General features: G+C 45.8%; 1 protein-coding gene and 1 long non-coding RNA gene across 3 annotated transcripts in view; one reads left to right on the plus strand and one right to left on the minus strand.

The window, feature by feature from the left end:
* The window catches only part of LOC106576298 (transmembrane and coiled-coil domain protein 3), a 57,461-nt gene that overhangs the window by 36,620 nt on the left and 3,892 nt on the right, over positions 1 to 16,949 (plus strand). For both annotated transcript variants that reach the window (XM_014153394.2, XM_014153392.2), the window contains exons 2-4: positions 15,639 to 15,794; positions 15,905 to 16,012; positions 16,171 to 16,847. In XM_014153394.2, coding sequence (XP_014008869.1) covers positions 15,639 to 15,794; positions 15,905 to 16,012; positions 16,171 to 16,847 — 941 coding nt within the window. The remainder of the gene's footprint in view (positions 1 to 15,638; positions 15,795 to 15,904; positions 16,013 to 16,170; positions 16,848 to 16,949) is intronic.
* LOC123728237 (uncharacterized) overlaps positions 1 to 16,949 on the minus strand; it is a 32,029-nt gene that overhangs the window by 4,705 nt on the left and 10,375 nt on the right. Inside the window, exon 2 of the long non-coding RNA XR_006760146.1 lies at positions 8,458 to 8,562. This is a non-coding gene — a long non-coding RNA (uncharacterized lncRNA). The remainder of the gene's footprint in view (positions 1 to 8,457; positions 8,563 to 16,949) is intronic.

Raw genomic sequence — 16,949 nt, forward strand, 5'->3', positions numbered from 1 at the left:
GGGGCTCCATGCAAGATCTTACCTCGTGGAGTTGCAATGATCATGAGAACGGTGAGGAATCAGCCCAGAACTACACGGGAGGATCTTGTCAATGATCTCAAGGCAGCTGGGACCATAGTCACCAAGAAAACAATTGGTAACACACTACGCCGTGAAGGACTGAAATCCTGCAGCGCCCACAAGGTCCCCCTGCTCAAGAAAGCACATATACATGCCCATCTGAAGTTTGCCAATGAACATCGGAATGATTCAGAGGACAACTGGGTGAAAGTGTTGTGATCAGATGAGACCAAAATGGAGCTCTTTGGCATCAACTCAACTCGCCGTGTTTGGAGGAGGAGGAATGCTGCCTATGACCCCAAGAACACCATCCCCACCGTCAAACATGGAGGTGGAAACATTATGTTTTTGGGGTGTTTTTTTGCTAAGGGGACATGACAACTTCACCGCATCAAAGGGACGATGGACGGGGCCATGTACTGTCAAATCTTGGGTGAGAACCTCCTTCCCTCAGCAAGGGCATTGAAAATGGGTCGTGGATGGGTATTCCAGCATGACAATGACCCAAAACACACGGCCAAGGCAACAAAGGAGTGGCTCAAGAAGAAGCACATTAAGGTCCTGGAGTGGCCTAGCCAGTCTCCAGACCTTAATCCCATAGAAAAGGAAGCTGAAGGTTCGAGTTGCCAAATGTCAGCCTCGAAACCTTAATGACTTGGAGAAGATCTGCAAAGAGGAGTGGGACAAAATCCCTCCTGAGATGTGTGCAAACCTGGTGGCCAACTACAAGAAACGTCTGACCTCTGTGATTGCCAACAAGGGTTTTGCCACCAAGTACTAAGGCATGTTTTGCAGAGAGGTCAAATACTTATTTCCCTCATTAAAATGCAAATAAATGTATAACATTTTTGACATGCGTTTTTCTGGATTTTTTGTTGTGATTCTGTCTCTTCCTGTTCACATAAATCTACCATTAAAATTATAGACTGATCATTTCTTTGTCAGTGGGCAAACATACAAAATCAGCAGGGGATCAAATACTTTTTTCCCTCACTGTATAGTACTGCATGTGTGCCTAATCTATCAGAAGTTAATGGGGAGAATATGCTGTTTCTGTCCTTTCTCCTCTGTTTAACTAGAGAAGGTTTTCCTGCCTTGCTGAGAAAGAGATGGAGACTCATAGAAAGAGCAAAGAAGGGATGGGTTGTTTTTTCCTTTCACAACTCCCTGGAAGTCTGCCCTTGGGCAGAGTAAGTTTCTTAAGGCTGTGTTTTTCCCAGCCTGCTCCGCTCATGTAAAGACTGGACTTTTACTGCCTGAGGTCTTATTCCAACGCGACACAGGAATAAAAAGAATGTACAGATGGGTTTTGTGTCTGTGGTATGTGTGTGAGTGAGTGAGCGAGTGTATGGGTGAGTTTGCGTGTTTGTGCATGTGTGTGTTGCTGAGCTGTTTTTGGCAGTGTAGTAACAGGCCATTAAACAGTGTGTTGTGAGTGCAATTTACTGTGGCCCCGGGGCCAGTGCATTGGAGAGAGAAGTGGCTGATGGCACATTCCAAAGGCCTTAATGGCCTCTTGGTCTTCAGAAATTAGGAAATATCAAGCTAGTCGGATTGACTACTTTCTGGTATCCTTTTCTATGGTGCCAAAAGTGAAAAAAGTATGGATTGAGGATATATTGGAGATAACAGACAGTCATTAGAATTAATTGAAAACTATCAGAATGCAGGGAGACCAGGCATCATCTTTATAGCAGATTTTGAGAAAGCCTTAAATGAAAGTACGGCTTGAATATTATTTCAATTTGAGAGAATCTCTTGTAAAATGTTTAAAAGCCATGTATAACACTCCTTTATGTAAAATGATAAATAATGGTTATTTCTCTGAGAATGTTGAATTGTTAAGAGGTGTAAAACAGGGTTGCCCTCTTTCACCATACCTGTGTGCTATGGCAATTGAATTGTTAATTATAAAAATCAGATCCAATGATAAAATGAAGGGGTTAAAAATGTATGGGTTAGAAACAAAGGTATCAATGTATGCCGATGTATTCAAGTTTTTTTCTTGAGTCCACAGTCTTCAACCCTGAACAGTCTTATTGAGAACCTGGATAATGTCTCCAGTTTATCTGGATTAAAACCCAACTATGATAAATGTACTATATTACGGATTGGGTCTCTAAAATTCACAAACTTTAAATTGCTATGTGGTCTCCCAATTACATGGGTTGGTGGTGCTGTTGATGTGCTTGGTGTATACATTACAGGAAAGTTTAATGATCTTGCAACTGTCAATTTTGATAGAAAACAGATAGGACCTTGAAACTTAGATAGGATCTTGAAACCATGGAAAGGGAAACACCTGTCAGTCTATGGGAAAATTACACTGATTAATTATCTAGTGACATCACAGTTGACATATCTATTCATGGCTCTACAGACTCCAGAAGAATGCTTTTTCAAGTTATGTGAGCAAAAAACATTTTATTTAATTTAGAATGGAAAACAAGTTAAAGTTAAACGGGTATATTTATATAATGAATATGAGTTTGGATGGCTAAACTGATTAAATATCAAGGCATTAAACCTCTCTCTTAAAGATTCTATTATACGGAAACAATATCTAAATCCAAACTGGTTTTCCAGTAAGCTGCTAAGAGAGGCACATCCAATGTTTAAAAGGGGGCTATGTGCTGTTATACAGATTAAAACTCAATTTCCGATGGATTGACGATGCAACCGTGTTTAAAGTATCTTTATTTTTAACTGAAGCTATACAGATTTGGCTACAATTCGATTTTTATCATCCAGAAGAGGCAGAATATACACTGCTCAAAAAAATAAAGGGAACACTTAAACAACACAATGTAACTCCAAGTTAATCACACTTCTGTGAAATCAAACTGTCCACTTAGGAATCAACACTGATTGACAATACATTTCACATGCTGTTGTGCAAATGGAATAGACAACAGGTGGAAATTATAGGCAATTAGCAAGACACCCCCAATAAAGGAGTGGTTCAGCAGGTGGTGACCACAGACCACTTCTCAGTTCCTATGCTTCCTGGCTGATGTTTTGGTCACTTTTGAATGCTGGCGGTGCTTTCACTCTAGTGGTAGCATGAGACGGAGTCTACAACCCACACAAGTGGCTCAGGCAGTGCAGCTCATCCAGGATGGCACATCAATGCGAGCTGTGGCAAGAAGGTTTGCTGTGTCTGTCAGCGTAGTGTCCAGAGCATGGAGGCGCTACCAGGAGACAGGCCAGTACATCAGGAGACGTGGAGGAGGCCGTAGGAGGGCAACAACCCAGCAGCAGGACCGCTACCTCCGCATTTGTGCAAGGAGGAGCAGGAGGAGCACTGCCAGAGCCCTGCAAAATGACCTCCAGCAGGCCACAAATGTGCATGTGTCTGCTCAAACGGTCAGAAACAGACTCCATGAGGGTGGTATGAGGGCCCGACGTCCACAGGTGGGGGTTGTGCTTACTGCCCAACACCGTGCAGGACGTTTGGCATTTGCCAGAGAACACCAAGATTGGCAAATTCGCCACTGGCGCACTGTGCTCTTCACAGATGAAAGCAGGTTCACACTGAGCACATGTGACAGACGTGACAGAGTCTGGAGACGCCGTGGAGAACGTTCTGCTGCCTGCAACATCCTCCAGCATGACCGGTTTGGCGGTGGGTCAGTCATGGTGTGGGGTGGCATTTCTTTGGGGGGCCGCACAGCCCTCCATGTGCTCGCCAGAGGTAGCCTGACTGCCATTAGGTACCGAGATGAGATCCTCAGACCCCTTGTGAGACCATATGCTGGTGCGGTTGGCCCTGGGTTCCTCCTAATGCAAGACAAGGCTAGACCTCATGTGGCTGGAGTGTGTCAGCAGTTCCTGCAAGAGGAAGGCATTGATGCTACGGACTGGCCCACCCGTTCCCCAGACCTGAATCCAATTGAGCACATCTGGGACATCATGTCTCGCTCCATCCACCAACGCCACGTTGCACCACAGACTGTCCAGGAGTTGGCGGATGCTTTAGTCCAGGTCTGGGAGGAGATCCCTCAGGAGACCATCCGCCACCTCATCAGGAGCATGCCCAGGCGTTGTAGGGAGGTCATACAGGCACGTGGAGGCCACACACACTACTGAGCCTCATTTTGACTTGTTTTAAAGACATTACATCAAAGTTGGATCAGCCTGTAGTGTGGTTTTCCACTTTAATTTTGAGTGTGACTCCAAATCCAGACCTCCATGGGTTGATAAATTGGATTTCCATTGATTATTTTTGTGTGATTTTGTTGTCAGCACATTCAACTATGTAAAGAAAAAAGTATTTAATAAGATTATTTCTTTCATTCAGATCTAGGATGTGTTGTTTAAGTGTTCCCTTTATTTTTTTGAGCAGTAAATATTACAGCAAATAATATGGCTTAACTCCAATGTACTGATGGAGGATGAACCAATTTTCTTGGAGAGAATGTTTAAGAAAGGTACCCTGTGTATGAATGGCATTGTAAACAACGATGGTAGAATTATGTCATACAACCAATTCATCCAGGTGTATGTAGATGTATGCTCAATACAACATTCTAACCAACTCATCGCAGCTCTGCCACAAAAATGGAAGAGGAAATTACTTAAAAGAGAAAGGAATGAATTATACTGAACCAAAATATAAATGCAACATGCAACAATTTCAACTATTTTACTGAGTGTGAGAGGTGTGTGTTGGTCCTGGTGGTTATGAGCGGGGCCTTGCCGGCATCTCGTGGCGGGTGGGGGGCGAGGGCAACCACTGACCAGAGCACCCACATTAGTATTGTCTTTGTATTGTTGTTGTTTTAAAGAAAAAAAGTATTAGATTTAAAAAACTGTGTGCTCTCAGACCAAATAAAAAAAACTATCAGGGCAACAGTTCTACAATAGATGATTAAATGAGCCAGCCTCAAGGCAACAAGCGCTTGAGTTCTCATTTAATGTTGCAGTTGTTTCCCAGGGCATCATGCTACACAGACACTGTTTCAGTCTGGATGCATACAGTATTAATGTCTACAATGAGCCTGCCTTATCTGACCACCTCAATCAGAGAGCCCACATACCTCATACTACTGTCCAATCACCAATCACCACGTATCACTGAAATTAGCTCGGTCTTACCTCTGTGAGAGAAAGGAAGGGCGAAGGAGGGAGGGGGGTAGAGAGAGGGTGGGAGGAAGAGGGGTAGTGAGAGGGTGGGAGGGTGAGGAAAGGCCTCAATGTATTGAATTATTGGTCCCTAGTCTCTGAGACGCTCCATTGGCCATTATGGTGAGGGGTAGCCTAGCAGCTGTCATTCCCTTCTGTTGTCAGGGCAACCACAGGAGTCTCACCCCTTCCCCACCCCCCCAATCTTATACAGGCTTTGCCGCTGATATCTCTTTCTATGCTCCCCATTCTCTCCCTCTCTCCCTCTTCCCTTCTCTCCTCTCTCTCTCTGATGTCTCTGTGCATGAATGATGCTCAAAGGCATTTATTTTCTTTGGGGGTGTTGCTCTAAAGCTTCTCTCTCCCTCTCTTTATCCTGTCTCTGCGACATCAACTGTTCTGTCTCTCTCTCTCTCCCTTTACGCTGTCTCTGCATGATCAATTGTTCTGTCTCTCTCTCTCTCCCTCCCTCTCTCTTTGTCCTGTCTCTGCGACATCAACTGTTCTGTCTGTCTGTGTACCGTATTCATGGACTCGCCCTGAGTTGTGTAGTTGGTGGGTAGCATATGGGTTATCCATGGTGTTTGGGCTAGGATCTCTGGGAATGAGGACAGAGTTATAGCCATCGACCCAAGAGAGAGAGAGATAGAGAGAGAGAGAGCGTGTGTGTCCTCAGGCAGAGTGGCGTGTTGGAGGAGGAAGAGATGAAGAGGGAATCTAGTCAGAGCAAACAGGGGTTTGATTTAATACACTAAAGTAGCTACTAGCTAGCAGCCCCTCTCCTCTCCTCTCCTCTCCTCTCCTCTCCTCTCCTCTCCTCTCCTCTCCTCTCCTCTCCTCTCCTCTCCTCTCCTCTCCTCTCCTCTCCTCTCCTCTCCTCTCCTCTCTTCTCATAGTCAGAAGACTTGGCTGAAGCTATACATATCTGGACCAGGTTGGCAGAATCTTTTTAGGTATTTCTCTCTATCCCTCTATCTTCCCTTTTCTTTGGATCTCTGTCTCTGTGTGTGTGTGTGTGTGTTTGGATTAGGGATTGAGCGTGAGCTAAGCCTACAGTGGACATACACGCACTAGCAAACCAACAGAGATGCCGGGTATAGTGAGTAACACAGCCTCGGATTAACACACACATACGCACTCACTCATCAAAAGGATTTTCTGTATCGCCGAGCTGTTTTAACATATTATACCACAGGCTCAGAGCTGACTGGATCTTTTTAGTCAATCATTATGAAACCAATCTCTACCTGAAGAAGCTTATGTGATGATGCAAATTGTTGCCGGCCATAATATCGACTCAAGAAATGGCCATACAGCCCAGCTGTCACATTATAAAGCATTAAACACTCTAGTCTGCTGACTGCATGCGTGTGTGTGCACACACAGCCTATTCACACCAGTGGAGGCTGCTGAGGGGAGGACGGCTCCTAATAATGGCTGGAATGGAGTAAATGGAACGGTATCAAAAACATGGTTTCCATCCATTACACTCCATTCCAGCCATTATTATGAGCTGTCCTCCCCTCAGCAGCCTCCCCTGATTTACACTCACAGGAATACAGCTGGTTCATAGCAGCGAGCTACTTCCACTAGATTAGTGTGAAATCTACTGTACCTACAAACACATTCAGTGCTATTCAGTTACTGTACCATACACATACACACAGCAAAGCTCACAGATTGAGTTGACTAGATCAGTGTAGATTACGTAACACACAGGGGAGTGGTGTGTGTGTTAAAGAGAGCAAGCTAGATCAATTATCTGCCCATTGGTTCCACTGACACATTTTCACATGTGCACGCCAAGTCGGTAAACTGCTTTCCTAAGAGCTCTGACACGTGTGTGTGTGTGTATCCTGTGCCTGCCATGTGCTGCGCAGTACGATGTGTTCTTCATCAGAACTCCAAAGATGGACGGTCTGTGTTGTGTGAGTGCGTCCATGAATCCACGTAAGTCCACCGAATCGCTTACCTTTTCATTGTTTAATGTAAATGGTCAATGATCATGGCCCTACATATCATCACAGGCCAATCATGCCATCGATATATGGTTAATATGGAATGAAATTACATGTACATATGAAGACAAACTTGAAAGGGTTAAATATGAAACATCATTGTTTGCTGGACTGATCAATTCTAATATCAAACTGATGAGGATTATAGATTGAATAACCGATCACTGGCTGAATTATTTATATTATTCTTCTCATGATTAGGATGAATAGTTACGAGCCTAAATGACTCAAGGATGATTCCTATTGACTTCTTAATGAACTAAATTGCTGAATTACCTAATTATGTTAATAATGAATGATTGTTATGATTTGATTTTTGTGATTTTTGAATTTGATTGGATACATGTTATTCTGTTTCCTTTGTTATGCGGCACAGACTACCCAGTAAATATACCACTTTATGGTTAAAGGAATTCCTTCCTCAGTCTCATCCATTCCTCTGTCACCTGACCCGTGACCACCTGTTCACCTTCACTGTCAGTCATCCTACCTGTCCAGCTACCCACACAGATTCCACTAATCTTTCAGTCGTACAGAGGCCCATTATCAGCAACCATCACTCCTGTGTTCCAATGGCACGTTGTGTTAGCTAATCCAAGTTTATCATTTTAAAAGGCTAATTGATCATTAGAAAACCCTTTTGCAATTATGTTAGCACAGCTGAAACTGTTGTTCTGATTAAAGAAGCAATAAAACTTGCCTTCTTTAGACTAGTTGAGTATCTGGAGCATCAGCATTTCTGGGTTCGATTTTAGGCTCAAAATGGCCAGAAACAAAGACCTTTCTTCTGAAACTTGTTAGTCTATTCTTGTTCTGAGAAATGATGGCTATTCCATGCAAGAAATTGCCAAGAAAGATGCTGGCCTTCTAGGCAGAGCTGCAAAGAAAAGGCATATCTCAGACTGGCCAATAAAAAGAAAAGATTATGATGGGAAAAAGAGCACAGACGCTGGACAGAGAAACTCTGCCTAGAAGGCCAGCATCCCGGAGTCGCCTCCTCACTGTTGACATTGAGACTGGTGTTTTGCGGGTACTATTTAATGAAGCTACATTACAACAGGATTACAGTTACACTTCAACTCTTCTCCTACTCTCTTTCTAGCTATCCCTCTTCCTCTCTTTCTTTAGGCCTAAATCAATAAGATTACATGGTTACACTTCTTCAACTCTTCTCCTACTCTATCCATCCCTCACTTCTTTCTCTTTTTATAGCCACCCCTCATCCCTCTCTCTCCATCTCTTTATCCTCACTCACCTCTCTCTCCATCTATATGTGCTCATCCTTCTCTTTCTATCCTCTTCTCTCTCCATCTAAAAGTGTGTGTTTGTTGAGGGTGGTGGCTGCTGGGTAATCTTGGCTCTGGAAAAAAGAGATTAAATGTCAGATTACAGAAAGGAGAGGATTACATCTTTTCAGGCTTTTTTGGTGAAGAGGTCCTGCCCCCCTGTCATTGTAGAGCTCTCCATTTTGTAAATGATGTTAAAGGTCCATCTCAATATCAATAAACTCATTTCTGGGTAACAATTAAATACCTTACTGTGATTGTTTTCAATTAAAATTGCTCCCCCCAAAATTTGTGGGGAGTGGAAAACTAGCTTTTATTGGCAGAGAGGTTTGGAATTCTCTTTCTTATTGGTCTATTAACTAATTACCGCTTGGTGATGTCACCAGTCAGGCCAAAACTCCATCCCACCAAAACAGGCTGAAATATCAGGCGGTCTTTTTAAACAGCTCTTACACATCATTTTCACAGTATTATTCCAACTTCATAGTTTGGAAATAAATATAAAATAGGAAAATCTAGTTTTTGACCGCACTGGGCCCTTAAGTCTATTGATTTTTCTAGGATAGATCTCTCTCTTTTTTCACCTCCTCTCGCTCTCTCTCTCTCTGTTACATGACATTCTCTCCATCTCCCTCCATCTGAGTGCTGACACAGTCCTTGGCATGGCTTTGGGGACTCTACCCTCTTTACGTCTCTATACGAGTGTGTGTTAATGTACTTGGCCCTTAGCAGTGAGATATTGAGGGCTGTGCTCTACTTGCTCGGGGCCTGGTAAACCACCCTAAATGATTAATTAGACACACATACTCCTCTCCGGGATGCGTCCAAGTCGGTGCTATTGAGACCTCTGGGGCTGATGTGTTCCACTGCAGGCTCCCTAAAGGCTCATCAGACTTTATCTGTACACTTAACAAGAGAGAGAGAAACTGGAGGAGTTTGTTATCTCTAGCTTAGAAATTGGCTTTCATACTTTGATCTCTATTTCTCACCGTCTCTCTCGTTCTCTTTCATGTTCTCTCGTTCTCTTTCATGTTCTCTCGTTCTCTTTCATGTTTTCTTGTTTCTTTTCTTGTTTTCTTTCTGGTTCTCTTTTTTGTTTATTTTCTCGTTCTCTCTGCTGGAACATTGTCCTGCTTCCCAGGAGGGATGACTCCCTGACACACGGTCACACACACACACACACACACACACACACACACACATACGTCCTAACCCTCTGTCACTTCAGTGTTTAGCCGGTTATATGGAAATACAAGTGGTCATTCTCTCCACTCATACACAGCGCAAGAGGAGAGCAGCTCAGTGTAGCATAAATACCATAAACACTCTTCCATCATATGGTACAGTCTGTGGATATCCTGTCCTGTGTTACCTGCATTGTGTGTTTAGTGTATACACTGCAGGTCAGGGCATGTAGCAGTAGCCCAGGTATGTTTAACTGCTGGAGCCCAGCCCTATATTAGCCCAGCCCAGGGGTTGACCTGATTTACTAGTAAGTGTGTGTGAGTGCTCGTTGAGTGTAAAACCAAAGGTAAAGCTGCTGCAGGACCATAAATGTAATCAGAATTCCTTTGTCTTTGACATGTTCCTGAAGTCTGATAAGAGCAGGACTCTGGGCGTTTTCTATGGTGCCGTGCAGGACCCAGGCACATGCACACACACACATACACACACACACACCCCAACACATAGAGAGAGCGAGAGAGAGAGAGAGAGAGAGAGAGAGAGAGAGAGTGTTTCTCCTTGAAGTGTGTGTGTGTTTGTGTGTGTGTGGGGGGGGGTTCTCCCTGAAGTGTGTGCTGGTTTGCAGACTGCAGAGCGAATGAGTTTGGTTGGGTCTGGGATCTGGTCAAAACCGGTTCTGCTCAAATCGACTCATCAACTACAACTTCACACTAGACTGGATTATGCTATGCAGATATACGCCTGGGGGCGTGGTTACTGGGTGGGTGGGTGGGTGTGTGTGCGTGTTTCTTTGCGCAGTGTGTGTGTGTATGTTTAATGTTGCATCCGTCCCAGTTGAAATGGCACAACCTTCTGCGGAGGAGCCCCGGGGGGCCTGATAGCTCGTCTGCCCCAAGATAGGCTGCCCTCCCTGGGTAGACAGAGTCCCTGCTGCTCCCCTTTCCCCCATCGAGCCTGGAGCTCTGACTGGCTGCACTTCAAACACAATTTCACATCACACAAACTCAGACCAGCAACCAACTGAATATTTCCAGCCCTTAAATTGTTATTTAATCATACCAGGCGAGTCTGTGGCATTGCTTGACTCGGACTGAAATAGGTTCCGATACTAATTTTGGGTGCCGGTACTGTTTATATTTAGGTGCAGGAGCTCCACAGTACTTTTTCACTAATATTCTATAAGAGGAAAACGAGCTCAAGCAGTAAAACATTTTAAAGTAGCGGTACTTAGCTCCGCTGAGGTCTGGGGACCTCTTCTCATTCACAATGCTAGCCAGGCTAAGAGGCAGCACAGCAGGCAGAACCGTTCAAAACAATGACCAGACAAACAGTAGGCTAGTAGACAGTGGAGTTAGAACAGGCGTGGGTGGGACGTGGGAGCAGAGGAGAGGAAGACTAGTAGCCCAGAGGGGGATAAATACATGACAGGAATCAATGATTTATATATACATCCAACAAGAACAATTACCAGACAGACAATCTCGGACATCAAAACATTTAAAAGTCCTATATTTCAGTTTATTTTGGTAGCGCTGTAGCAGATGGATGGAGCAGTGTTCTGAACTGAACTGCTAAATGGTCGATATATTGTTATGCAGGTTGAGTAGGTTTGCAACACATTTATTCTGTGCTGTGCTGTGATTTGCAAGGCCACACGTTGACAGAATCATGCAGTGAGCCTGGCCTCTCCAGCGTTTTTTTTTTTTTAGGAGGCTGTGCTATAAATGACCAAGGATAGGCTAGTCTGTATCACGCTCAACACTGCGGAGTGTATAAACCCTGTCTGGCCCTGCAGTCCACAGACAACCCCTATACCCATAGTAGTCCATTAGCACTTCATGTAGATTGGAACGAGTTGGGAAGTTCTGCTATACACTACAGTAAGCAATATGGTAGTATCTCCACCTTGCCCTCTGATCTGCTATGTGGATTTCTCAGTGTCAGATTCAAGTATGGATACTGTAGGTCGCTAATGGGCAGGTTGTGTAAGAACCAGAGGTGTGGTACTACAACAGTGTTACTTAACTCAGAGTACCTGTGATGTCGTAGATCGTAATGCTGTTGTTGAATGGCTGGCGGGGTCATGACGGGTCCACTGCGAGGTCAGTTCCTGTGAGTGACGGCTCGGGGGAATACTTTTTAACGTCTCATCTCTTTACCAAATCCGTTTATTTGAATCCCACCAATCTCATTGTGACTTTCTCTCTCTCTCTCGCACACACACACACACACACACACACACACACACACACACACACACACACACACACACACACACGTGGTTAAGAGTGCATGTGCTGCAGTCTGATGTGGGTCAGAATGGGATAGCCTATTCATCTAAGAGTAATGTGTGAATATTCATTTCTATGGGAACAAAATAGATTTCAATGCAGAATGGTTGATGTATGATTTGATGTTAAAGTCCTATCTGGGTTAGATCAGCCAGGCTATAGGCTATAACCCACATAATAGAAGACTGCCTCTTCTCTCATCCACTGACTCTCACCCTGTCTTTCTTTACAACTCTCCAGCCATCTCTACTTTTACTCAATCATCAGCTCATTCAGACACACACACACACACACACACACACACACACACACACACACACACACACACTTATCGTGCGCCTTTTTAGACCTATAGACCTGTGCCTTCAGAAAGTATTCACACCCTGTAACGGGTGTCATCGTAATGAGACCAAGGTGCAGCGGAGGATGTGTGTTCATCTTAGAATTTAATAGAAAAAGAGAACACTTTACAAAAATAAACCAAAGACGACAGCAAAACAGTCCTGTCAGGAAAAACTCTCAACAGAAAACAATCACCTACAAAACCCAAAGGAAAAACAGGCTACTTATGTGTGACTCCCAATCAGCAACAACGAACTACAGCTGTGCCTGATTGGGAGCCACACATGGCCAAACCAAAGAAACCAGCCAACATAGAAAAATGAACATAGAACGCCCATCCAATGTAACACCCTGGTCTAACCAAAATAAAGAACAAAAACCCCGTCTCTATGGCCAGGGCGTTACACACCCCTTGACTTTTTCCACATTTTGTTGTGTTACAAGTTGAGATAAAAATAGATTTAATTGTCATTTTTTTGTCAACGATGTACACAAAATACTCTGCTGGCGTGGAATCGCCCTTCTACTGATAGGACAGATCCATACTAGCTAGGGCTAAACCTATCAAATGGGTTTGACAATCTCAAGTAGCCTACGTCCTATTACCACCTCTTGGTCATGAATTTCACACCAACTGAAGCCTCTTTAGAACGTTCATCTCCAGACAATGACTTTGTTTCAGGCTTTTCTTCTGATCTGATTTGTACGTTTTTATGACAAAATCCAGTACATCGATGCCAGTGTGTGTTGTCCCTCAGCTGAGGTCATACTGTGATTTCCTGTACTGAGACGTTGTTCAGATGTGTGTGTGTGTGTGTGTGTGTGTGTGTGTGTGTGTGACTGTGAGCAGCTCTAGCCTACATAGTGTGTCTGCCTGCCTCATCATGGGTTGTTGTGTTGCAGTGTGTCTGCCTGCCTCATCATGGGTTGTTGTGTTGCAGTGTGTCTGCCTGCCTCATCATGGGTTGTTGTGTTGCAGTGTGTCTGCCTGCCTCATCATGGGTTGTTGTGTTGCAGTGTGTGCCTGCCTCATCATGGGTTGTTGTGTTGCAGTGTGTCTGCCTACCTCATTATGGGTTGTTGTGTTGCAGTGTGTCTGCCTGCCTCATCATGGGTTGTTGTGTTGCAGTGTGTCTGCCTGCCTCATCATGGGTTGTTGTGTTGCAGTGTGTCTGCCTGCCTCATCATGGGTTGTTGTGTTGCAGTGTGTCTGCCTGCCTCATCATGGGTTGTTGTGTTGCAGTGTGTCTGCCTGCCTCATCATGGGTTGTTGTGTTGCAGTGTGTCTGCCTCATCATGGGTTGTTGTGTTGCAGTGTGTCTGCCTGCCTCATCATGGGTTGTTGTGTTGCAGTGTGTCTGCCTCATCATGGGTTGTTGTGTTGCAGTGTGTCTGCCTGCCTCATCATGGGTTGTTGTGTTGCAGTGTGAGATGCATTTTTTAGGGAGAGGGCATAGGCTGGTGTGTGTGTGTGTGTGTGTGTGTGTGTGTGTGTGTGTGTGTGTGTGTGTGTGTGCGCGCGCCCATCTGCACAACACATGTGAAATTGTAATCTGACTGGCTTTAATACCAGCCCGGTTTAGAGGATGAATACTGACCTGAGTTCAGCATTGACCAGGGGACAGTCAACACAACACATCCCATATGTACATTTGTGGCATATGGTGTATGTCATGTGGTGTCTGTTCTCTTTCTCAGACTGTACGTGTTTGGAACACTGACTATGAGACTCCAAAAAAATGTTAGTTTCCATACTTGAATCCCCCCATCTTCCAGATTAGATGAGGTGGGCAGGATGTGGTGTGTACTGTGTCTGTGTGTGATAGATTGGACAGACGACATGTCAGCGCTTGCTGTTCCTCATCCCTCAGGCTCGTTGGGGGTCATGTAAGGGTCAGCTAATTCTCTGGCCACGCTGACTCGATAGTGTGTGTGTGGGTGTAGGTGTTTGTCTGGGGTTGGAGACCTAGTTAACTGGCACTCAGAGAGAGTGGGAAATGAGCTGAGCTTACACCACGAGAGAGAGAGAGGGGTGGGGAATCTGAGAGAGAGAGAGAGAGAGAGAGAGAGAGAGAGAGAGAGAGAGAGAGAGAGAGAGAGAGAATCTGAGGATGAAGAGGGAGACAGGCTGTGTATGTGTGAATGAGTATGGTGTAATTGGAAGTGTGTGTGTGTGTGAGAGTGGTGCGACATGTGTGATGTGTGAACCAGTAGGCTAAAGCTGCTGTTGCATGCTTTATTAATCTCATCAGTTACTGTTGGACATGATAAGGGGCCCTGACTCTGCCCTATAAATTATAGATGAGGACAAGCTGGCAATGCCTTGTGTGTATGTGTGTGTGTGGTTATGTGTGTGTGTGTGTGTGTGTGTGTGTGTGTGTGTGTTTGCTGGCTGCCAAGGTAACAGTGTAGTTATATAGTCAGGTTACAGACAATCCAGTTGTACTGCAGGCATCTCAGGTTGGTTTATTACGTAATCATCCTCTGTCCCTGTAGTTAACAGTCAAAGCCGTTTCTGCATCAGCAGCTGCGCCTGTAAACCCAGAGGCTACCAACTGCCCTAGCCACTCAGTAGAGCCATTAAAGTCTGCAGAGAGAGGAGACTTGGAACTCTCTTTCATGCGTCTTTTGTCCTCTCCTCCTATCCAGTTCTTTTTCTCAATGCCGGAATGGGTTAGAGGGCGCACAGACTGGGGAATGGGTTAGAGGGCGCACAGACTGGGGAATGGGTTAGAGGGCGCACAGACTGGGGAATGGGTTAGAGGGCGCACAGACTGGGGAATGGGTTAGAGGGCGCACAGACTGGGGAATGGGTTAGAGGGCGCACAGACTGGGGAATGGGTTAGAGGGCGCACAGACTCACACGTGCACACAGGCGTACAGCCACGCAAGAATGTGCGCATGCAGGCACACACACACACACACACACACACACACACACACACACACACACACACACACACACACACACACACACACGCAGAGACAGTCCTAGAAATGGAGCTTGTGTTTACATTACAAGAGATGAGATTATGATGACAGTGTATTACCGTGTGATAAAACAATTACCACTCAATAAAATGATCAATATCTATCTTACTAACTATACGTTGCTATGAGATTCACCATAAACTTGGCTGAGCTCATACTGTCCTATCATACATACATGAGTCATTTACTGTAGTGTAAATTGAATTGAAAACATTCTCTTTGAAGTGACATTCTCAATATCTTACATGTTTCTCTCTCTGTCTCTCTCTGTGTGTGTGTCTCTCTCTCTGTGTGTGTGTGTCTCACTCTGTGTGTGTGTGTGTGTGTGTGTGTGTGTCCAGGCGGAGCGCGGCAGCGATGGGAACAACATCCTCAGCCTCCCGGTCCCGATGCGGCGGGGGGGCTCCGAGTCCAACCTGGTGTCTGACGGGGGCGTGGGCCTGGACTTCACTAAGGGCCGTCTGGCCATCGACAGCCTGCAGCAGAAGATACTCAAGGTGAGTGTGTGTGTTGCGCACGTGTGTTGAGTGCGTGTGTGTGAGAGAGAGCGAGAGCATTGGCCCATCTGTGTGTTAGTCTCTGTGTTGACCTGTTGATCTCCCCCAAGGTGACAGAGCAGATCAAGGTGGAACAGACAGCCAGGGACCAGAACGTGGCAGAGTACCTCAAACTGGTCAACAACGCCGACAAGCAGCAGGTGGCACGCATACGCCAGGTCAGTCCAATTACATCCCACTGATTTCTCCTTTTATGATGCTACATAACTGCATCTGCCAAGTGCGCTGAATGTTTACAAGCCACTTTTTAAAGAAAATGCAGCAATTATTGCAGTATCTTTAATTTGACCCTTTGCCTCACCTGTGGGTCTGCCAGGTGTTTGAGAAGAAGAACCAGAAGTCTGCCCACAGCATCGCCCAGCTGCAGCGGAAGCTGGAGCAGTACCACCGCCGTATGAAGGAGGAGGCCAACGGGGCCAAGCACCCGCCCAGGGATGCCCGGGGGGAGGGGGGCAAGGAGGGCCAAAAAGACGGCAGCCTGCGGGACGTAAGCTCGGCCAGCTCGCGCAACCCAGCAATGGACAAGGTCAGGACCATCGGCCCCGGAGTCTCCCTCTCGCCCCCCTTCTTCTTCAACAAGTCGCGGGAGTTCGCCAACCTCATCCGCAACAAGTTCGGCAGCGCCGACAACATCGCCCACATGAAGAGCTCCATGGAGACGGGGGCGGGGCTCCAGGCTCCAGGCGGGGCCCGGGCGCTGAGCGGCAGCGCCACCACGATTGCCAAGGCCAAGTACCCCAGCGACGACGAATGTTCCACGGGGACCTCCGTGTCGGCCGACTCCAACGGGAACCCGGCGGGGGGGTCGGGGTTGGGGTCAGGGGGTGGTCCGGGGAGGTCGGACTTTCAGGGGAGGCTGGGGGAGGTGCTGGAGGAGGTCAGGGAGATTAGGGAGGCACAGGCACAGCTGGCCGAGGACATGGTGTCACTGAAAAGCCAGTTCAAGAGAGACTACAGCTTCATCACACAGACGCTGCAGGAGGAGAGATACAGGTTGGTGCACACACACACACACACACACACACACACACACACACACACACATCAATACAGCAAGCAAAAGCACAAACACACCCTCATTTCTGGGTATAAAAT

This window comes from Salmo salar, chromosome ssa17 (genome assembly GCF_905237065.1).
Source record: "Salmo salar chromosome ssa17, Ssal_v3.1, whole genome shotgun sequence".
Classification (NCBI taxonomy): domain Eukaryota; kingdom Metazoa; phylum Chordata; class Actinopteri; order Salmoniformes; family Salmonidae; genus Salmo; species Salmo salar.